Source organism: Salvelinus sp. IW2-2015, linkage group LG31, assembly GCF_002910315.2.
Source record: "Salvelinus sp. IW2-2015 linkage group LG31, ASM291031v2, whole genome shotgun sequence".
In the NCBI taxonomy this organism is placed as follows: Eukaryota; Metazoa; Chordata; class Actinopteri; order Salmoniformes; family Salmonidae; genus Salvelinus; species Salvelinus sp. IW2-2015.
This window is the reverse complement of record NC_036870.1, coordinates 7633969-7656045: the sequence shown is the minus strand read 5'-3', so window position 1 is coordinate 7656045 and position 22077 is coordinate 7633969. Positions and strand designations below refer to the sequence as shown.

At 44.1% G+C, this 22077-nt stretch overlaps 1 protein-coding gene across 4 annotated transcripts; it reads left to right on the top strand.

The window, feature by feature from the left end:
- The first annotated feature begins 11413 nt into the window (after positions 1 to 11413).
- LOC111955996 (transcription factor AP-2-epsilon) lies at positions 11414 to 22077 on the top strand. Of its 4 annotated transcripts, none has more exons than XM_023976404.2 (7): positions 11414 to 11581; positions 13917 to 14372; positions 16955 to 17009; positions 19180 to 19411; positions 20149 to 20267; positions 20588 to 20726; positions 21039 to 22077. In XM_023976404.2, exons 1-7 carry the CDS (start codon positions 11537 to 11539, stop codon positions 21298 to 21300), a joined length of 1308 nt encoding a protein of 435 aa, XP_023832172.1. In that variant the 5' UTR covers positions 11414 to 11536; the 3' UTR covers positions 21301 to 22077. The 4 variants fall into 4 exon arrangements, with proteins under 4 accessions (XP_023832172.1, XP_023832173.1, XP_023832175.1 ...); XM_023976405.2 differs by having other exon boundaries at positions 11415 to 11581; positions 13917 to 14360; XM_023976407.2 differs by lacking the exon at positions 11414 to 11581 and adding an exon at positions 12323 to 12571 and having other exon boundaries at positions 13917 to 14360.

Here is a 22077-nt window from a genome sequence, read left to right as displayed (position 1 = left end):
GACTGACACGAACTATACTCGACTTATACAAAATAACAAACAAAGTAGACAGACCTGATCATGGAACTTACATAAAACACYCAGAACTCACGAACAGACTACAAATAAACGAACCGAACAACCAAAACAGTCCCGTGTGGTGCACAGACACGGAAGACAACCACCCACAAACAAACAATGTGACACCACCTACCTTAATATGATTCTCAATCAGAGGAGATGAAAACCACCTGCCTCTAATTGAGAACCATATCAGGTACCCATTAAACCAACATAGAAACACAAAACATAGACTGCCCACCCAAACTCACGTCCTGACCAACTAACACATACAAAACTAACAGAAAACAGGTCAGGAACGTGACAGCGTCCATCACGATTACATGCACATGGCCAATTATGCAAATTAGGCGATGACGTCATTTAGCGCCTTTTAGGACAGCCAATAGCTACTTTCCTTACTGAGGAGTTGGCAACACTGCTCCTAAGGTAGGTTGACTGAACACAAAGGAAAGGGACTCTGATTCCTAAAATTGCTCTTGATAACTGCATGCTGGGTTTAGTGCACGCTGTCCTGACAGTCCCAAGCTGTGTGTATTGATCAGGAGTTGACTGCATTTAGGAAACAGAATCTTATGCCACAGCCTCCCTCCATCTCTCTTTTTTCCTGTCTAGGTATCTCCTCCCTGCTCTATGCCACCTCTCTACAGATGACACCCCAAGGAAGGTGTTAATCAACCTGTACACCCTGGCCCTCCTCGTGAACTTCCTAACCCAGGAATGGGGAGACCTGCGGGGGGAAAGGAAGGCAGCGTTAGCCCGGAACCACAGTATGGAGCCAGTCTGCTTGGCCCTGCTCAACTTTGCTGTCACGGAGCCGTAGCGAGTCAGGTACAAAATAAACACAACACACAACTGTCCTTGTAGATACCCAAATGCGCATGTATATATTGTATATCGTATAAGTGTGTATTTTGTAGAGACAGAGATGCACACACATATGTGAAACAAACACGTATAGCATAGTTTCAATGACAGACATGGAGTGATACTGGTGACGAGGTGGGATGGATTTGTGTACACCAAAAGTGGGGTCGTTTTGTGTTGTTGACTATAGAAGATTATGAAAATGAATCTCCCCCTCTGTCAGTAGTAAATCTTTCACTAACTGCAAGTTCACAATAGGTAGCAAAAGATTACAATTTAAATTGTGTGACAGAATCTGTAATGTGTGTTATTTATGCACAATCTTGTTGTCTCTCAGGAAGGACCCTTGTTTCGGAAGCCTTGAGTCACTATTGAGTGAAGCTCTTCCTGTTCTCCTGCACAAGCCCCGCCTCTTGATCCTGGCGGCCAGTCTTTGTACTCTAGGGCTCATGATTGCCAGGCTTAAACCGGCTCCTAAAGGTGAGTTACGTGGCTTTGTTTTTAGATGAATAGGCAAATTTGTCTTTATAGAAATGTTTATTTTTGCAATCGTATAAATGTATGTCAAATACATTCCCTTGAACTTCATTGAAGCCTGTCTTCATATTTCTTCTACCATTTTCCAGCTCGGGTTGAAGCAGGCCAGAGGCTGTTCTTCTCAGCCCTGCGGTTCCTCCGTGGTGCCCTGGACTCCAGCTCGGGCCTGGGCCCAGTTTGGGTGAGCCCTGCCTGAGAGGAGTGGTGGGAGGAGGCTGGGGAGCTGTGGAGACTGGGCCAAGGGAGCCTTGGGTAGCATGGGCAATCTGAGGAAATCCCCTACCACAAACTGATGCACTTGTGTAATTAATGATCATGAAGATGAGGGGCAGGAGTTTTTCCTGAGCAGACAACGTATCCTGACCAGGGAAAACTCCTGGCCCTTCAGCCTCTAGAGACCAAGACAAAATGGCAGAATATATCAGTGTGTTTAGTAACAGGTTGTATTTGCATTGTCATGCGCTTCCTGATAAACATTTGTTGTTTGTAAGATGGTATGACTGTATATAAGCAGTCTGTTACATGTATGAAAGTAAGTGAAGCATAAAATAAATAATTATTTTGATAAATAGTTCAACTTAAATGTTGATTTCATTTGGAAGAAGAATGTTCCTTCAACAGAGACACGATAGTATGTGCACATTCCAAGCTGTCCTGCTTACTACTGAAATTAAAAACACTTACTGAATGTATGCATAACACCTATGTTCTTCCTGTTTTCTGAAACAGGTGATGCGATTTATGAACTAACTTTACACTACTATACTAATGTAATTGGTATAGTAACTATACTGAGCAAAAATATAAAGGCAACATGCAACAATGTGAAAGATGTTACTGAGTTACAGTTCATATTGTCACGACTTCCGCCGAAGTCGGTCCCTCTCCTTGTTCTGGCGGCGTTCCGCGGTCGACGTCACCGGCTTTCTAGCTACTGCCGATCCACTTTTCATTTTCCATTTGTTTTGTCTTTGTTTCACACACCTGTTTTCAATCCCACAATCACCTGTTCATTATTTAACCCTCTGTTCCCCACATGGTTTTTGTGAGTGATTGTTTGTTGTATTGTGGTCCGTATTTTGTGGCCGTGTATATTACGTGTATATATTTAGATTTTTGAGTAAAAGTGTTTTTATTACTCATATCTGCTGTCCTGTGCCTGACTCATCTCACCAGCCACACACAGACGACGTTACAGAATCACTCACCTAAGAATGGAGTCAGCAGGAGCAGACGCCCTCCCTGTTCCAGTGGAGGAGCGCGTTCAGCAGCACGCGACCATGTTGCAACGTCTGGGCACTGCCATGGATCGCGTGCTGCAGACTATGGATCATTTGGAGAGAGGAGATTTTCCAGCGCCTCCACCAGCTCCACTACAACAGGTCCCACTGTCTACCCCTCCTTCCCCTGGTCCCAGCGGGATTCGACTCGCTCCCGAGGGAATATGATGGGACGGCTGCCGAATGCCAGGGTTTTCTACTACAGCTGGAGCTCTACCTGGCGACCGTCCACCCAGCTCCTTCGGGGCGTGAGAGTGTGTCAGCCCTCGTCTCCGGCCTCTCAGGCAAAGCCCTGGAATGGGCCAACGCCGTATGGTGTGAGGGAGATGCGGCTGGATGGATCATTACGCAGAGTTCACCTGCTGTTTTCGTGCTCGTAGTTTAGGGATTCCCCTTGTTCCTGTGGATATGCCTTTCCCTGTGCACGCCCTAGATAGTTGACCATTAGCATCAGGGCTGATTAGGGAGGCCACCGCTCCACTTGACATGGTTACGCAGGAGGGTCATGAGGAGAGAATCAGTCTCTTCCTTACTGATTCTCCTGCGTTTCCCGTGGTGCTGGGCTTACCCTGGTTGGCCTTTCATGACCCCACTATTTCGTGGCAACAGAGGGCTCTCAAGGGGTGGTCACGAGAGTGCTCAGGGAGGTGTGTGGGGGTTTCCATCGGTGCGACTACGGTGGAGAGTCCAGACCAGGTCTCCACCGTGCACATCCCCTCAGAATATGCCGATTTGGCTCTCGCCTTCTGTAAGAAGAGGGCGACTAAATTACCACCTCATCGATGGGGGGATTGTGCGATAAATCTCCTGGTAGATGCAGCACTTCCCAGGAGTGACGTGTATCCTCTGTCACYGGAGGAGACGGTGGCTATGGAAACATATGTCTCCGAATCCCTGAGGCCCTCCACTTCACCTGCCTCCTCGAGTTTATTTTTTGTGAAGAAGAAGGATGGGGGTCTGCGCCGTGTATTGACTATCGAGGGATCAATCAGATCACTGTGAGGTATAGCTACCCGCTGCCTCTCATCGCCAGTGCGATCGAGTCAATGCACGGGGCACGCTTCTTCACAAAGTTGGATCTCAGGAGCGCTTACAACCTGGTACGTATCCGGGAGGGGGACGAGTGGAAGACGGCATTTAGTACCACCTCAGGGCATTATGAGTACCTCGTCATGTCGTACGGGTTGATGAATGCTCCATCAGTTTTCCAGGCCTTTGTTGACGAGATTTTCCGGGACCTGCACGGGCAGGGTGTAGTGGTGTATATTGAGGACATTCTGATATACTCCGCTACACGCMCCGAGCATGTGTCTCTGGTGCGCAGGGTGCTTGGTCGACTGTTAGAGCATGACCTGTACGTCAAGGCTGAGAAATGTCTGTTCTTCCAACTGTCCGTCTCCTTCCTAGGGTACCGCATTTCCACGTCAGGGGTGGAGATGGAGAGTGACTGCATATCAGCCGTGCGTAATTGGCCGACTCCCACCACGGTAAAGGAAGTGCAGCGGTTTCTGGGGTTTGCCAACTACTACCGGCGGTTTATCTGGGGTTTTGGTCAGGTAGCAGCTCCCATTACCTCACTGCTGAAGGGAGGACCGGTGCAGCTGCAGTGGTCGGCTGAGGCGGACAGGGCTTTTGGTCACCTGCAGGCTCTGTTTACCTCGGRTCCCGTGCTGGCTCATCCGGATCCCTCTTTGACGTTCATAGTTGAGGTGGACGCGTCCAAGGCTGGGATAGGAGCCGTGCTCTCTCAGCGCTCGGGCACGCCACCAAAGCTTCGCCCCTGTGCCTTCTTTTCGAAGGGGCTCAGCCCGGCGGAGCGAAACTAATGATGTGGGGGACCGGGAGCTGTTGGCTGTTGTCAAGGCTCTGAAGGCGTGGAGACATTGGCTTGAGGGAGCTAAACACCCTTTTCTCATCTGGACTGACCACCGCAATCTGGAGTACATCCGGGAGGCGAGGAGACTGAACCCTCGCCAGGCAAGGTGGGCTATGTTCTTTACCCATTTTGTTTTCACCTTATCCTACAGACCAGGTTCCCAGAATGCTAAGACAGACACACTATCCCGGATGTATGACACAGAGGAGCGGTCCATGGATCATACTCCCATACTTCCGGCCTCTTGCCTGGTGGCACCGGTGGTGTGGGAGCTGGATGCGGACATCGAGCGGGCGTTACGCACAGAGCCCACTCCCCCCAGTGTCCAGCTGGGCGCCTGTACGTTCCTGTTCGCGWCCGTTTGATCTATTGGGCCCATACGTCACCCTCCTCTGGTCATCCTGGCATCGGGCAGACGGTGCGTTGCCTTAGTGGGAATATACTGGTGGCCCAACTTGGCCAATGACGTGAGGGTTTATGTTTCCTCCTGCTCGGTGTGCGCTCAGTGCAAGGCTCCCAGGCACCTGCCCAGAGGGAAATTACAACCCCTACCTGTTCCACAACGGCTGTTGTCGCACCTGTCGGTGGACTTCCTGACGGATCTTCCTCCCTCACAGGGCAACACCACGATCCTGGCCGTTGTGGATCGGTTTTCTAAGTCCTGCCGTCTCCTCCCTTTGACCGGTCTCCCTACAGCCCTACAGACTACGGAGGCCCTGTTCACTCATGTCTTCCGGCACTACGGGGTGCCTGAGGACATAGTCTCTGATCGAGGTCCCCAGTTCACGTCCAGGGTCTGGAGAGCATTCGTGGAACGTCTCGGGGTCTCGGTCAGCCTCACCTCAGGTTTTCACTCCGAGAGTAACGGGCAGGTAGAGAGAGTCAACCAGGATGTGGGTAGGTTTCTATGGTCATATTGCCAGGACCGGCCGGGGGAGTGGGCCGGTCCTGGCAGTCCTCTCTCCTTTCCAGTGCGTACTGGGTTATCAGCCGGTTCTGGCACCATGGCATCAGAGCCAGATCGAAGCTCCTGCGGTGTACGAATGGTTCAAGCGCTCGGAGGAGACCTGGGACGCTGCCCATGTGCACCTTCAACGGGCCGTGAGGCGGCAAAAAGAGGTCGCTGACCGCCACCGCAGTGAGGCCCCGGTGTTCGCACCAGGGGACCGAGTCTGGCTCTCGACCCAAAACCTGCCCCTCCGCCTGCCCTGCCGGAAGCTGGGTCCGCGGTTTGTGGGGCCATTTAAAGTCCTGAGGAGACTGAACGAGGTATGTTACAGGTTACAGCTTCCCCCAGATTATTGTATTAATCCCTCATTCCATGTGTCTCTCCTCAGGCCGGTGGTGGCTGGTCCACTTCAGGAAGCTGAGGGAGGGAGGGAGGGAGGAGAGGGAGGGAGGGAGGGAGGGAGGGAGGGAGGGAGGGAGGGAGGAGGGAGAGGTTCCATCGGGTATATATTTTGATTTTTGAGTAAAAGTGTTTTTATTACTCATATCTGCTGTCCTGCGCCTGACTCATCTCACCAGCTACACACAGACGACGTTACACATATAAAGAAATCAGACATTTCAAATAAATTCATTAGGCCCTACCTAACCTATGGATTTCACATGACTGGGCAGGGGCGCAGCCTTGGGAGGACATAGGCCTACCCACATGGGAGCCAGCTAATCAGAATGAGTTTTTCCTCACAAGGTCTCTATTACAGACAGAAATACTCCTCAGCATGTGGTCTGCAGTTGTGAGGCCAGTTGGACGTACTGCCAAATTCTCTAAAACGGCTTATACTTATGGTAGAGAAATGAACATACAATTTTCTGGCAACAGCTCTGGTGGACATTCTTGCAGTCAATATGCTAATTGCACGCTCCCTCAAAACTCTGTGGCATTGTGTGGTAAAGATACTTTAATAGAAAATGATTCAAGTAAAAGTCACCCAGTAAAATACTACTTGAGTAAAAGTCTAAAAGTATTTGGTTTTAAATATACTTAACTATTAAAAGTAAATGGAATTGCTAAAATGTACTTAAGTATCAAAAGTATAAACCATTTCAAATTCCTTATTTTAAGCAAACCAGGTGGATTGCTAGGGGCACACTCCAACACTCAGACATAATTTACAAATTAAGCATTTGTGTTTAGTAAGTCCGCCAGATCAGAGGCAGTAGGGATGACCAGGGATTTTCTCTTGATAAGTGTTCAAATTGGAGCATTTTCCTGTCAAAATGCAACGAGTCCTTTTGGGTGTCAGGGAAAATGTATGGAGTAAAAAGTACATTATTTTCTTTAGGAATGCAGTGAAGTGATTAGCTCACTAAAGAACTCTAAAGCCAAAGATGTGTTTGGGCTGGACTCAACCTTTCTTAAAAACTACAAAGAGTCACTCATTGGCCCCATTACTAAGGTCACCAACACATCTATTGGTCTCGGGGTGATTCCAAGGGTATGGAAGTCGGCCATAATAACGGCCATCTTTAAATCGGGCAACCCTGCTGACGTGAGTAACTACAGGCCCATTAGTATACTACCTGTGGTGTCAAAGGTTGTTGAAAAGTGTGTAGCAGAACAACTGATTGCCCACCTCAACAACAGCCCCTTCACATTACACTCCATGCAGTTTGGCTTCAGAGCGAAACACTCCACAGAAACGGCCAACTGCTTTCTTCTGGAAAATGTGAAGTCCAAGATGGACAAAGGGGGCGTTGTTGGGGCTGTGTTTCTGGACCTAAGGAAGGCTTTTGATACTGTTAACCATGAGATTCTCATCACAAAATTGTCCAAGTTCAACTTTTCCCCCGATGCCTTGAGATGGATGAAATCATACCTTGAAGGCAGAACTCAGTGTGTCAGAGTGAGCAATGAGCTGTCGCCCACTCTTAGCTATGATGTACTGGGGCCCCTCCTGTTCAGCCTGTACATTAATGATCTGCCTTCTGTCTGTACTGGGTCTGAAGTTCAAATGTATGCAGATGATACAGTGATATATCTGCATGCAAAGAGCAAACAACAAGCTGCACAAGAACTCACTACTGTAATGGTCCAGGTTACAAAGTGGCTCAGTGACTTGTYTTTGCATCTCAATGTGAAAAAAACGGTTTGCATGTTCTTTACAAAGAGGGCAACTGATGCTACTGAGCCAGATGTCTATGTGTCAGGGGAGAYGCTCCAGGTGGTATCTGATTTTAAGTACCTTGGCATCATACTTGATTCCAACCTCTCTTTTAAAAAGCATGTGAAAAAGGTAATTCAGATAACCAAATTCAACCTAGCTAATTTCCGATTTATACGAAATTGTTTGACTACAGAGGTAGCAAAACTGTACCTCAAATCTATGATACTCCCCCACTTAACATACTGCTTGACTAGTTGGGCCCAAGCTTGCTATACAACATTAAAACCTATTCAGTCTGTCTACAAACAGGCTCTCAAAGTGCTTGATAGGAAGCCCAATAGCCATCATCACTGTTACATCCTCAGAAAGCATGAGCTCCTGAGTTGGGAAAATCTTGTGCAATACACCGACGCATGTCTTGTATTCAAGATCCTAAATGACCTGGCTCCCCCTCTACTCAGTATTTTTGTTTAACAGAAAACCCAAACATATGGCAGCAGATCCACAAGGTCTGCCATAAGAGGTGACTGTATAGTTCCCTTAAGGAAAAGCACCTTTAGTAAATCCGCTTTCTCTGTGAGAGCTTCCCATGTCTGGAATACACTGCCATCACACACACATAACTGCACCACATATCACACTTTCACAAAATGCATGAAGACTTGGCTAAAGGTCAATCAGATTTGTGAACATAATCCCTAGCTGTGTATTGCCGCTTTCCATGTTGTCTGTTGTCTGTAGCTTGTGAGGTGTGGAAACACTTTGTTGTTTTTATGAATTTTGTCTGGCTGCTTTTTGTTCTATGTTGCTCTGTATGCTACGTCTTGCTTGTTCTATGTTGCTCTGTCTGTATGCTACGTCTTGCTTGTTCTATGTTGCTCTGTCTGTATGCTACGTCTTGCTTGTCCTATGTTGCTCTGTCTGTATGCTACGTCTTGCTTGTCCTATGTTGCGCTGCGTGTGCTCACTGCTCAATGATTGTCTATATTGTAATTGTTTTTAATAACCTACCCAGGGACTGCGGTTGAAAATTAGCCGGCAGGCTAAAACCGGCACTTTTACTGAAACGTTMATTAATGTGCACTGTCCCTGTAAAAATAAAATAAACTCAAACTCAAGTAAAAGTTAAAGTCGGCAATAATATACATAGTAAAGTAAAGTACAGATACCCACAAAAAATACTTAWGTAGTACTTTAAAGTATTTTTATGTAAGTACTTTACACAACTGCACAATTTGAGAGAAATTGAACATTTCTGGGATATTTTATTTCAGCTCATGAAACATATGACCAACACTTTACATGGATATTTTTGTTCAGTATACAGTGCCAGTCAAAAGTATGGACACACCTACTCATTCAAGTGTTTTTCTTTATTTTCACTATTTTCTACATTGTAGAATAATATTGAAGACATCAAAACTATGAAATAACACATGGAATCATGTAGTAACCAAAAAAGTGTTAAACAAATCTAAATATATTTGACATTCTTCCGACCAGTAGCACTTTGCCTTGACAGCTTTGCACACTTGGCATTCTCTCAACCAGCTTCATGAGGTAGTCCCTGGAATGCATTTCAATTACCAGGTTTGCCTTGTTAAAAGTTATTTGTGGAATCTCTTTCCTTCTTAATGCGTTTGAGCCAATCAGTAGTGTTGTGACAAGGTAGGGGTGGTATACAGAAGACCAAGTCCATATTATGGCAAGAACAGCTCAAATAAGCAAAAAGAACAACAGTCCATCATTACTTAAAGACATGAAGGTCAGTCAATCCGGAAAATTTTAAAAATTTCAAAGTCTTCAAGTGGCAGTTGCAAAAACTACAAGCGCTATGATGAAACTGGCTCTCATGAGGACCACCACAGGAAAGGAAGACCCAGAGTTACCTCTGCTGGCAGAGGAATAAGTTCATTAGAGTTACCAGCCTCAGAAATTGCAGCCCAAATAATGCTTCACAGAGATCAAGTAACGAACACATCTCAACATCAACTGTTCAGAGGAGACTGCGTGAATCAGGCCTTATGGTCAAATTTGCTGCAAAGAAATCACTATTAAGGACACCAATAATAAGAAGAGACTTGTTGGGCCAAGAAACACGAGCAATGGACATTAGACCGTTGGATACCTGTCCTTTGGTCTGATGAGTTCAAATTTGAGATGTTAGGTTCCAACCGCCGAGTCTTTGTGAGACGCAGAGAAGGTGAACCGTTGATCTCTGCAGGTGTAGTTCCCACCGTGAAGCATGGAGGAGGAGATGTGATGGTGTGGGGGTGCTTTGCTGGTGACACTGTGATTTATTAGAATTCAAGGCACACTTAACCAGCATGGCTCCACAGCATTCTGCAACGATATGCATCCCATCTGGTTTGCGATTTAGTGGCACTATTATTTGTTTTTCAACAGAACAATGACCCAACACACCTCCAGGCTGAGTAAGGGCTATTTGACCAAGAAGGAGAGTGATGGAGTGCTGCATCAGATGACCTGGCCTCCACAATCACCCGACTTCAACTCAATTGAGATGGTTTGGGATGAGTTGGACTGCGGAGTGAAGGAAAAGCAGCCAACAAGTGCTCAGCATATGTTGGAACTCCTTCAAGACTGTTGGAAAAGCATTCCAGGTGAAGCTGGTTGAGAGAATGCCAAGAATGTGCAAAGCTGTCATCAAGGCAAAGGGTGGCTACTTTGAAGAATATCAAATATCAAATATATTTTGATTTGTTAAACACTTTTTTGGTTACTACATGATTCCTTGTGTGTTATTTCATAGTGTATCTACAATGTAGAAAATAGTAAAAATAAAGAAAAACCCTGGAATGAGTAGCTGTGTCCAAACTTTTGACTGGTACTGTTTATGGTACTGTAGTTAAGGTAAATAAATATCTTTCCACGTCTCCATGCATGTTGCTTTTTCTACCACTAGATGGCATTCTGACCGCAGTGTGGCACTTCAGGTCATGGCAAATCCCAGAATTATGCATGGGTTACTTATTGAAGTTATTTTGACACTGATATATCAGTGTAACAATCGTTTTTTTGGCAGATGAGATTCYCAATCCATAAAACTGAAAGAATTTAGTTTTGACTTATTTTCTCCGAAATGTCAAGTTACCGTTCGTTGGCCTTTAGATTTTAACGCTGAATTTAACCTTCTTAATTTCTTTCTTACAAAAAGAGAATGTCACTGCTTGACGATGATGTTTAATTTCCGATAAATGTAATTGGTCAAAAAAATCAGCAGGGTCTCCAAATACCYGACAAAAGTTTTCAAATGATACAGTAGCAAGAAAGACACCAGTTGCCAGAAGTTGAGTGTACATTTCTAATAATTCATTTTGAATGGCTATATCTATGAAAACACTTAATTGGAATAATTATTTGGTCTGGTCACTATACAGTTTGCTTAAAATGTAATGGTCATACCTAATGGCATAATTGCCATAATAATGGCATAATGCCATTAATGGCATAATTACAACTTCATGGATTCGACTTGGTAAATCTGATTGTGTTATTATCATCTCTACACGTTTCCTTTTGGCATGAAACTCTCACCTTCTCTCAGCCCCAATTTAGCAGCCCTATTGACTCCCCTCACCTCCCGCCCTTACACCCCTCCCCAAACTTCCGTCTTTTGTCTCTGTGACTCATACAAAACTAGTGCTTCCCTACTCCAACTAACTCACTCTTCAGTCTACCTTCAGCTCGTCTCTATCCATCCTCCTGGTACCCGCTATAACCTCCTGCTCAAGCCTAAATCCAATCTCTGCAACCCGGCCGCCCTTTACAACAACGTCATCATGCTTTGGAAATCGCGAACGAAGACTGAGCCCTTCTGTCTTCAGGTAACAMTATTTGGCTATGCTTGAAGTTTATAAAATGGTAAACGATTTTGGAAAATAYTTTTCTCTCATGCTTTTACTGGTAGGGATGCTTGTAATGAATATACATTTTTTAAATAGTATGTGTAAAGTGGCAAGAACTAGTGTTAGAACTTGTTTGATGCTATAATGAGTTTGAGGACCGATTTAGCAAATGGTACATTTTCCAATTTGGGTGCATGAAATGCTATAAATAACATTCACTCATTGTAGAAGACAGCACTCTTAAATTATTCAAAATTCTGTAAATATATTTCAWAAACACTTTACAAGTTGTTTTGAATTATCTGTATCATCTAACAAAAAGTTGAACAAGATGGATAGCGTGCGTAATGGTTTGATTACGAGGCAGTTAAAAAAGAAGGCTGGATATTGATTCATAGCCTAGCAAATAGGATATTTGATGCATATTGCGTGCCAAAATGATTTTAGGTTGTCTGGGGACAAGACCTCTCATTTGGCGTTTAAAACAGGAGGCAAATAATATGAAGGATGTTTGGCTAGTTTAATAACTACGTTTAACAACCGTCTAATCTAAAAAGAAAGGAAAGGTAGGTCAATTATCAAACAAACATAAATGTGGGAGAATGAATGAATGTCTGAATGAATATCTCTTTAAGAGAACTGGACCCCCCAACCCCTCCCTTCATTCTGTTGAGCGCGTTCAGAAACCTATAAGTAGCGCGCGCATGGGGAAAATTTAGGACACTTTCTGACAGCGTGTCGCAGAAGCATCCTTAAACCGCACGTGCTTGAGGGTTGACACGTTGAGACATTTCTAAAAGCAAGAAGAAAAAAAACTTGAGCTACTTCCTGCATGGATCTTGTAGACAGATGAAAGTAGCTTGGATTATAACTATTTGGTGACGTAGCTAAGACATTGACGGCATCCATATCCTAGACTGTGAATTTTGGTTACCAGAAGAGATGTTAGTCCACACATATTCGGCTATGGTGAGTCCCTGTACATTCAATACTACGCGCTAGTCTGCAGCCCAGATTAGGTCCTGTATGGTCTTGTCATCTTCAATTTCTACAACTTTGTCTTGACTTGAGTGGGCACAGATACGTGACGTTAACTTCGCACTAGCGGCGCCCCTATTGTCATTGTCAGCTGTCTGGATAGATCGGCTGTATGCGGAATGTCAGATGGAGGGAGAATCGGACGGCATCAAAGTGTCCGTAGAAATATTAATTTAAAMAGGGCCAACTAAACGAGGATGACACTTTGAGATGGTAGATAATAATCATGTTGAAAAGTCCCATTGCGTTTTGCTGTGGTGAGCATAATGAAAGTTGAAACTGCTAAACATGTGAAGTGTACAAGGCAAACAGATGGTAGCCTGTATTAGTCTAGTTGCTATCAGTTATATGTTGACATTTATAATTGTATACATATTTTAAATGACCTTTTGCTTTTAAATCCCCTCATTGCTCGTTTCTAAAAATGGACATTGTTCCAACAACAAAATTGATCCGAGTGACCCAGCTTTAGAAAAATCGATTTTTAACCAGGAAGTGCATGCATATGGAGAGGAATGTAGGCTACATGACGATTGGAGAATATTTCAAAATGACTGCATTGATAATTGTATGTTATTACACTATTACATGATGACTCATTCAGACAAAATACCTAAAGAAGTTATGTTTAGGTTATATCGCTTTATATTTAACTTGAAAATATTTGCAATATTTTGTAAATATTTCATAGGCTCTTGTAGTCATAAATGTGTGCACATATTTCATCATATTGAGTGTTGTATTTCCCGGGGCAATATAATGCTGTAGCGCATTAGATACCTGTCCTTTGTTCTGTTGGGGTTCTCAGTGGCCGTGACCTTTTTGACACTGCCAGGCAGCGATGCCAGGGGCACCTGCTGCCTGTCTACATGCAAATCAAACCCTCCGTTTGAGTTATTTGGACATTTTAGAATTAAATAGTTGAATATTAGGCTACACTTGTATTGTTTTGTGGTCAAGATGTTAGACTAAGTTTTGTGCGGTTTTATATAGGCTATCGAACTGATTTAAATTGTATTTCTAAGGTCCTTTTCTTTTTGTGTTATATTGCAATTACATTGCAGTTCAGTTAATCACCTAACACAATAATAACGAATTATAATGTGCTTATGATAAAGTTTAAGATACTATTTATAGTTTTGSAAAGATTATTTGAATCGAAAAAATAATCTTGAATTATAGGCCTGACATTTGGTGCATTTAATCGACGCATTTGCATGTAATATAAAAAATGTGTGGATTTACAAGCCTAACCAACTTTTWAATTTACGCACAGGACCGCGCAGACGGACTGACCGGCTCCTCGCCGAGTGGGCGACTGTCCCAACTCTCCTCGCTGAACCAGGCAGCTTACTCCTCGGCTCCCCCGCTTTGCCACACACCGGCCTCTGACTTCCAACCTCCGTACTTCCCCCCTCCATACCCACAGTCTTCGCTCTCATACTCCCAGAGCCAGGACTCTGCATACTCTCACTTATCGGACCCCTACAACTCCATCAACTCCATACATCAGCATCAGCAAGCGGCATGGCACTCGCAGAGGTCGCGGTCGGACGAGGGAGGGCTATTGTCACAGTCACACCGGGCTTTAAGCCTCGACCACCGTCGGGAGTACCCGGGTGTACCCCGGCTTCTCCACGGACTCGGGGAGGGTGCCGCAGCTCTAGGAGACGGTCCTCTTGGAATGCATATTGGACATCACGGACTGGAGGACATGCAGGTGGGTTTATTTGTGCGTGGACCTTTTTATTATTCCTTCTCTCATTCACAAACACTATATTGGTCGTGCGTAAAAGTCACCTTCCAGCGCATAGCCTAACCCATGCACCCATTATGTAGATAATTGCTGCATTTAGTTTACAATTTTTTAATGGAATAATCTATAACAACTATTCTAATAATTGTGTGTATGGCAAGGATTCTTTCTGTCACTTTTCTTTTGTTACTGTGATAGTCATTTTTTTTGGTGCGTATTTTACGCAATCGTTTTTTATCTCCCAAAGGGCCCACCCTACCAAAATACCTAATTGTAAATGCAATTCATATAGTCAAATATTGCATATTTCCCAACATTTGGACTAATAGTTGTCTCGAAGTGGTCACCTGTCAAATTMAAATGACCTTGCTCTTCGCCCTGATCTTATTGTGAYAGTATACGCACAGTTTTAACACTTTATTTAGAGACCGTGGACATCTTTTCCTTGTAAATAGGCTGGAAACGTGATGATTGCGTTGATGGATACATGTAGGCCTAATCACGCTAAACGGAATTGGTACACTAATTGCAGGGCCTCGCTTGTCTCGTTAGCTTAAAAACGATATTAGTTCAACCTAATCCCCAAAGTGTTGTTAAGGTAAATATAGCGAGCAGAGATCAAACAATTACATCTGATAGCAACTAACAATTACATTATTAGACCTTGTTTAACTACATTAGCCTACTTTGTGGACGCAATTCTCAAATAGTTGATTTGGATACGCCATTTCTTTCAGGTAAATTTAAGTAGACATGGATATCGGAAATATCAACAAATTAATAGGCTGATTTATACAATTGTCTTACATATATACCTACTTTATTTCTAATTTCAATAGCATATTGACAATGTATTAATTGCAGCGAAAACAATAACACCATTTATATTCATCTCCTGAAGAAAAYAAAAAACAGAAATAGCCTAGAAATACATAATAGTAATAATATTAAATATAATATTAGGAATATTGTAATTCTTTTCTAACTAAATAGTTGTATTGTTATTTGTTAAGCCTATGGTCTATCCACAACCACATGAAGCAAGCCAACGTTTCGTTGATGGCTTTAGCCGACATCCATTGAAGTCATAGGGAGAAGTGTTCAACATATTATGGTATGCATTTTCAATTTAGCAAGAAGAATAGTTTAAACGTTGCTATGGATTTATTGAGTAGTCAACCACACGCAAGCAGCTGCAGATTCAGACGCATTTGTTCAAAGCATCCTGCATCTCTCACAGAAAATTCGGCGCAACAAATTGATTCCCGTGGTCATTAATACAAAGAAACACTTACTCAAGCGGCAGGCATGGAGTCATCCGGGGCATGTTTGTGTTAAACGCCCTCTTTTGACAGACCCTTTATTTGATTAACGCATTCAATTCGCACGTTTGAGCCCCTTATAAAACCGACACAAAGAGCATCTCGCTCTGCAGAAGAATGTTTATCATACTTCTCATGACACATGTAGAATTTCAGTAAAAGTACATTCATAAACAACTAATATCATAGAAAGACCCCAGAAATGGCAAACACTTCACACTTTAACATGTTGAAATGTTTGTTGAATTTGTTATAGGGAAATCTTTTGTTTACTTTATTTTGGAGTTCAATGATATAAACAAAAAAAGTAATGGCAGGCCCCTGATGTCTGAGTGTATTAGTATAAACAAGCAACTTAGTTTTTTGTTTCTTTGCTGAATAGACAAGTAGGCAGCCTAATCCGCCCATYTAAAAATATGTAGGCTTAAGATAGATCATTATATAAAGATTTAGAGGGACTTGAAAATTGGGCTCTAAYATGAAATTTTTCACAATTTCCGATGCGGATTGAATTCACATTGAAAAGGGGTGCGATTTCAAGATTTAGCTCGTGATTAGCCTCATTGTAAATTTAAGTGAAAACATATTTAGGCTATAGTTTTTTTCTTTTACAACTTAACATATCAAAAATACACACAGTACACACAATACACACATAAAATGTGCAAAAGACATATAGACTTGCCAAAGTGATTCATTCTCATGCCAATAGCCCAATATTCCCCCCCTCAACTCACAAACACAAAATATGTCAGTTCTATGTCCAGGTTTTCATAGAGTAAAGACAATGTTAAGCAGGGCCAACTTTTGTCTTCTTTTTTCTTCTCTGACCACACAACATTGTATATTTGCACTGCCAGTTTCAACAAATAGTGCAATTAACTGCTTTTTCTTCCACACCTATAGGGTGTGGACCACAACTCCACCCTGTTCATAGAGCTCACATACACTGTAAATGTATTCACGTGGCCTTCGATAAAAGCGCCTGCTAAGTGGAATATACCGTATTATTGGCCCTACAATAACCACCTCAACATAGAATTAATGCCGGCTTCTCAATAAACTGCACTAACGAACCGCGAGACTGTAGCAAAACTGCCGATCAACTGTTACAATTTTCATACACTGTGATAAGAGCTAAATTATAGATTGCACTTGGCCCAGACTGGTTTTGAATTGGCTGGTGGGGGTAGTGAATAAATGATCCTGACTGCCCACTGTATCTACCCAACACAGGGAATGGAGGAGGGATCAGCCTTGGGCATCCTGGACCACTCCGTCATTAAGAAAGGTAAGGGATGGCAGAACTCTGTTGTGTGTGTGTGTGTTGTTTGTGGGCAGCCTTTCCTATAAACACCAACCACCCCTCCAGCAACACACACACACACACACACACACACACACACACACACACACACACACCACACCACCACACACACACACACACACACACAACACACACACTATAAAATAATTCGTTTTGCTATTTCATTTGAAGTCCTCTAATACTCGGCTGCAGACTTCACCTGAAGCAGTCATTCTTAATGAACTGTTCATGGTCATATGAGAGAGAGAGGGAGAGAAGAGGGGATTAGAGCAAGGAGAGAAGAGAAGTGGGGCAAAGAAAAAGGGAGGAAAGAGAGTGATAAAAGAGGAGTTCTGGGGAATTCACAGCCGTATGATCACTCTAATATTACCAACACTTTAGAACTAGGATTTTTCACAAGACACAGGGCACGATTAACCATTTCAAGTTGAATCCCAAATCAGCTTGAGTAACTACACATGAGACATGGCGTCTATGCATGAGCAATGCTTAAAATGTTGCAACCAACACTCATTTTCATGAGGGATGACTATCGTTCCAGTGATTCGCCGAGTTGACTATGTATCAATTACAGCGCATACTCATGGCCACAGATTTAAGAGCATAAGAACAAACTCAAAGCCCACATGAATAAGCGGCTCTGGGGATCGGAGAGAGGAGAGGAAGAGGAGAGAGGAGAGAGGGAGAGAGAGAGAGAAGAGAGAGAGAGAGGAGAGAGAGGAGAGAAGAGAGGGGAGAGAGGGAGAGAGAGGGAGAGAGAGAGGGAGAGAGGAGAGAGAGAGAGAGAGAGAGGAGAGAGAGAGAGAGAGGAGAGAGGAAGAGAGGGAGAGGAGAGGAGAGAGAGAGAGGAGAGAGAACCTCTTCGCTGCTTCCGCCCGCGTCCTGCGGCTCTGAATGGGGATCGAGAGAGCTCCCTTCTGTCCGGGAATCTGTGCCGCCACAGGGCGTCGCAAAGAGATGCACCCGCCCACGGAGAGAGAGTTGAGAGACGGCATCACATCGGCAGCACTAGCACAGTTGGCAGTAGCACAGAGATAATAACTCCGCAACCAGTATAGCTATCACTGGAGATGCACTGAGCAAAGGATAAGGGTAGTAGGAGCTGGGTATAGATTCAGTATAGCTAGTCACTGGAGGATGCACTGAGCCAAAGGGATAAGGGTAGTAGGAGCTGGGTAAGATTCTATGGAACATATACAAGAGAGAGAAGAGGGAAAAGAGAACACACATTTGCACACACACACACACACACACACACACACACACACACACCACACACACACACACACACACACACACACACACACACACACACACACACACACACACACACACACACGCTCACAGAGGGAAAGGGTTCATTCAATGCTCTCAATTCATCAGGCTTTAGATCCAAGCCCACAGTCCTGGCATGGGATGATGTGTGATTAGTGGGCTACACCAGCTAATCTCATGAAAACAAATTAAAGGTTTAAAAGATGATGTAACAAAGATGTTTGAGCACAAATGAAAAAGCTAAGGGGACCATTTTTTTTTTAACGTCAACACAAATCATTATTAGGAACTGAATGGCAGTTTAAATCGTAATCATTTTTCGAATACTCCTCTCAAGTAAACGGCAAATATCACCACAACGCTTCCGATTTTGACGGTTCAAATGCTGTCTTAGCCACGGCAATTCTATAATTTGCGTTCATATGATAGTGTTGCCTGTCCCCATTTTTAAACCTGTAAAGTGGCAATTGACGTTGTAGCAACACTCAGTACATGAGAATGAAGGTCTTCAAGCTTAGCAGTCAGAGAAAAGCGACTGTGAAAGTAGTGAGGCGTGAATAAGATCTATATGAGATGTGTTACTTAAAAGAAACATGGCACCCAGCTGCTGTGACCCCAACAACAACAATAGTGGTACCAGAAATAGAGCTGTAAATGTAATAAACACATGACTTTCATTAGAACATCAAGGAGGACCATTTTTCAAGTCTATTAGAAAGGATTGTGGAAATATGATTTTTATTCACTCTTTTTTTCTCCCTCTCATCTCTCCTTCTCTTCCTATCTCGCCATTTCCCCGTCTCTCTCTATCTGTCTCGATCTCTCCCTCCCTCCCTTCTCTCTCTCTCTCTCTCCACAGTTCCCATCCCCTCCAAGCTGAACGGCTCGTCCCTGTCGGCTCTCCACCTCAGTAAGGATGGTCTAGGGATTGGTTCCGTGTCCAACCCAGGGGAGGTTTTCTGCTCCGTCCCCGGCCGCCTCTCCCTCCTCAGCTCCACCTCCAAGTACAAGGTCACCGTGGGGGAGGTGCAGCGACGGCTGGCCCCACCTGAGTGCCTGAACGCTTCCCTGTTGGGCGGAGTCCTGCGCAGGTGAGAGGGGTGGGGTTTGGAGTTAGGGGTGGGGAGAGAGAAACAGTGGAGAGGCTTCACACATGATAATAAATCAAATAAGAAAAGTCTGAACAATAGATATATTCATGTATTCTGAACCATAGAATACATTATTTGTCACCCCTGATTGCTTAATGTATCCAGTGAGAAAAGTCCCACTCCTCCACAGAGAATGTAATAATGCATACATTATACAAAACATTTTAAATTCCTCTATTCATTTTTAATGCATCTTTTTTTTTTAATGAAGCGCTTTTCCTGTCCGTTGRTCATACATTATATTACAGTGGTTCATATTTCAAATCATTGCCTACTATGAAATTCTTCGGCACCATATCTAACTGTAGAAAAAGTGGTAAAAAGCAATGGAATCACAGAAATACTATTTATAGTGTTCCTTAAAACGTCGCATTATTTCTAAGACGTCTTCTATATTTAAGATGTCTTGAGGTGTCTTTAAGATGCGTCCATAGACATGTCATCCAGACGTCTTCACTTTTGAACACGTCTACCAGACGTCTTTAATTGACAGGTCTTAAGATGTCTCAGGACATGATGATGGCRGGGTATGAAATGAAACCCTCAAGTGGCAGCAGCACTAGACTATGGCCATGAGGACACTCAGTGAGCAGCCAGGGACTAGGCTCAGTGGTTTGTTACGTGGCCACACAGACAGGTCTTAAGCTGCTCCCTCTGTCTCCTCTCTCCTCCCTCAGGGCAAAGTCAAAGAATGGCGGGCGCTGTCTGAGAGAGCGTCTGGAAAAGATCGGGCTTAATCTCCCCGCCGGGCGACGCAAGGCCGCCAACGTCACCCTCCTGACGGCTCTAGTGGAGGGTAAGGGGCCCACAGTGACTTGTAGACGTACTGACAGACACACACACAGAGATTTAAAGAACAACTCTAGGTAGAGGACATACTTCCCAGTTATCGCTTAGTAAAATCTACTGCCACTGTAATTCACTTTTCAACAAAAATGTATTTGCACAATTAAATTGAATGTAAATTGGTAATAACAACGTGAGTCCCTTCAGTAACATAAACCAATAGTGAATCCAAACAAGAGCATCACACAAAGAGCTATGTTTTGCCTTATTTCCTGCCAACCTTCCAAATTGACATCCAGTCATTCACCAACCTTTTCTATCTCTTCCCAGGTGAGGCGGTCCACCTGGCCCGTGACTTTGGGTACGTGTGCGAGACGGAGTTCCCTGCCAGAGCGACAGCAGAGTATCTGTGTAGGCAGAGTGACCCCGAGCAGCTTCCCACACGACGCAGTATGCTGCTGGCCACCAAGTGAGTGGCTCATAATCCCCGTCTGGGCCTAGTATACTCTTACAGTAGATTGTTCAGTATTAGTGAGACTATCTCCAGTATCGCATATACAAACAGATATACATAGTGTGCATTGAGTGAAAGATTTTCAGCTCAACTTAAGCAGACAAAGCTATTTAGGAAATGTGTACAGTTTTAATGACAGTGATTATCGTCCCATTACATTGTTACATGTTGACCTGAAAATGTTAACGGGTATAATGAAGAACATTTTATTCAAAACTAACATTAGCATTGAACAATTCTAACCCTTCTCCTACTTTTTCTCCTCAGGGATATCTGCAAGGAGTTTGTGGACCTGATGTCCCAGGACCGCTCTCCTCTGGGGGCGAGTCGTCCCAACCCCTGTCTGGAGCACGGGGTCCAGAGCAATCTTACCCACTTCAGCCTGCTCACCCACGGCTTCGGTACCCCTGCTATCTGCGCCGCCCTCTCCGCCTTCCAGAGCTACCTGGTGGAGGCCATCAAAATGCTGGACAAGGACCAGGGGGCTGGCAAGGGCCACCACGAGAAGGAGATGAAGCACCGCAAATAATGAAACGACGTCTTTGGAGGAGAATGGAGATTGGAGGTTGACGGACGGACTGATTTCTCTATTCCATCTTCTCGTAGCCTCCTTTATGAAGACAATGACTGAGATTTCTTTCTGAAATTCCTGCTATGGCCCGATCCCTCACAGGGAAGGGCGTGGTGATGTTTGTACTGTATATGTGTCGGCCACCTCACTCAAAGACGCATGGACTTTTTCTTCTGGGCTGCTGGTTTTCTAGGCAGTGTCCAATTCTAACTGCCAATGACATTTTCTGGATGAGTTCTGGTCTTCTGTCCCTGTCTGACTGTCAAGATGATACCCCAACCTGCATTCATAGGATCCCCCTCTACTTCCCAAAGAGATACAACTATTTATCTCTATGTTACTTCCCTTCAAGGTCTGTTTGACTGTCTGGACTTGGACCCGCTTTGAAAACATCTCGTCACAAGAGATGAGCCATATCCATTACAACCAACCTTCTCAGTTTTGCTTGTTCCTCATCTGGACATTGGATACCGTCCAACTCCACCCCATAGGATGGGCAGTTTGTGTACTACGATTCTATGTGGGTGCTGCTGGGTATTGAGTTTTTGGGGGTGGGCATGGGGGCGTGGTGTCAGAGGCAGCTATTGTTGAAGGGGAGGGTAGGTGTGGGTAAGTTAAGAAAAAAACCTAATCATTTTGTACTTACTGTGTATGTTTATTGTTAATGTTATTACTGTTATAATTCTTGTATTACGGCATAAATGTAATATATTATTAAAGAATCACTGATGCGGA

Excerpts from the sequence above, each read along its gene's own strand:
- LOC111955996 (XM_023976404.2), top strand. The coding sequence starts at position 11,537 with ATGCTTTGGAAATCGCGAACGAAGACTGAGCCCTTCTGTCTTCAG. Across the intron at positions 14,373-16,954 it reads ACATGCAGGTGGGTTTATTT|GGAATGGAGGAGGGATCAGC; the intron begins GTGCGTGGACCT and ends TACCCAACACAG. Across the intron at positions 19,412-20,148 it reads TTGGGCGGAGTCCTGCGCAG|GGCAAAGTCAAAGAATGGCG; the intron begins GTGAGAGGGGTG and ends CTCCTCCCTCAG.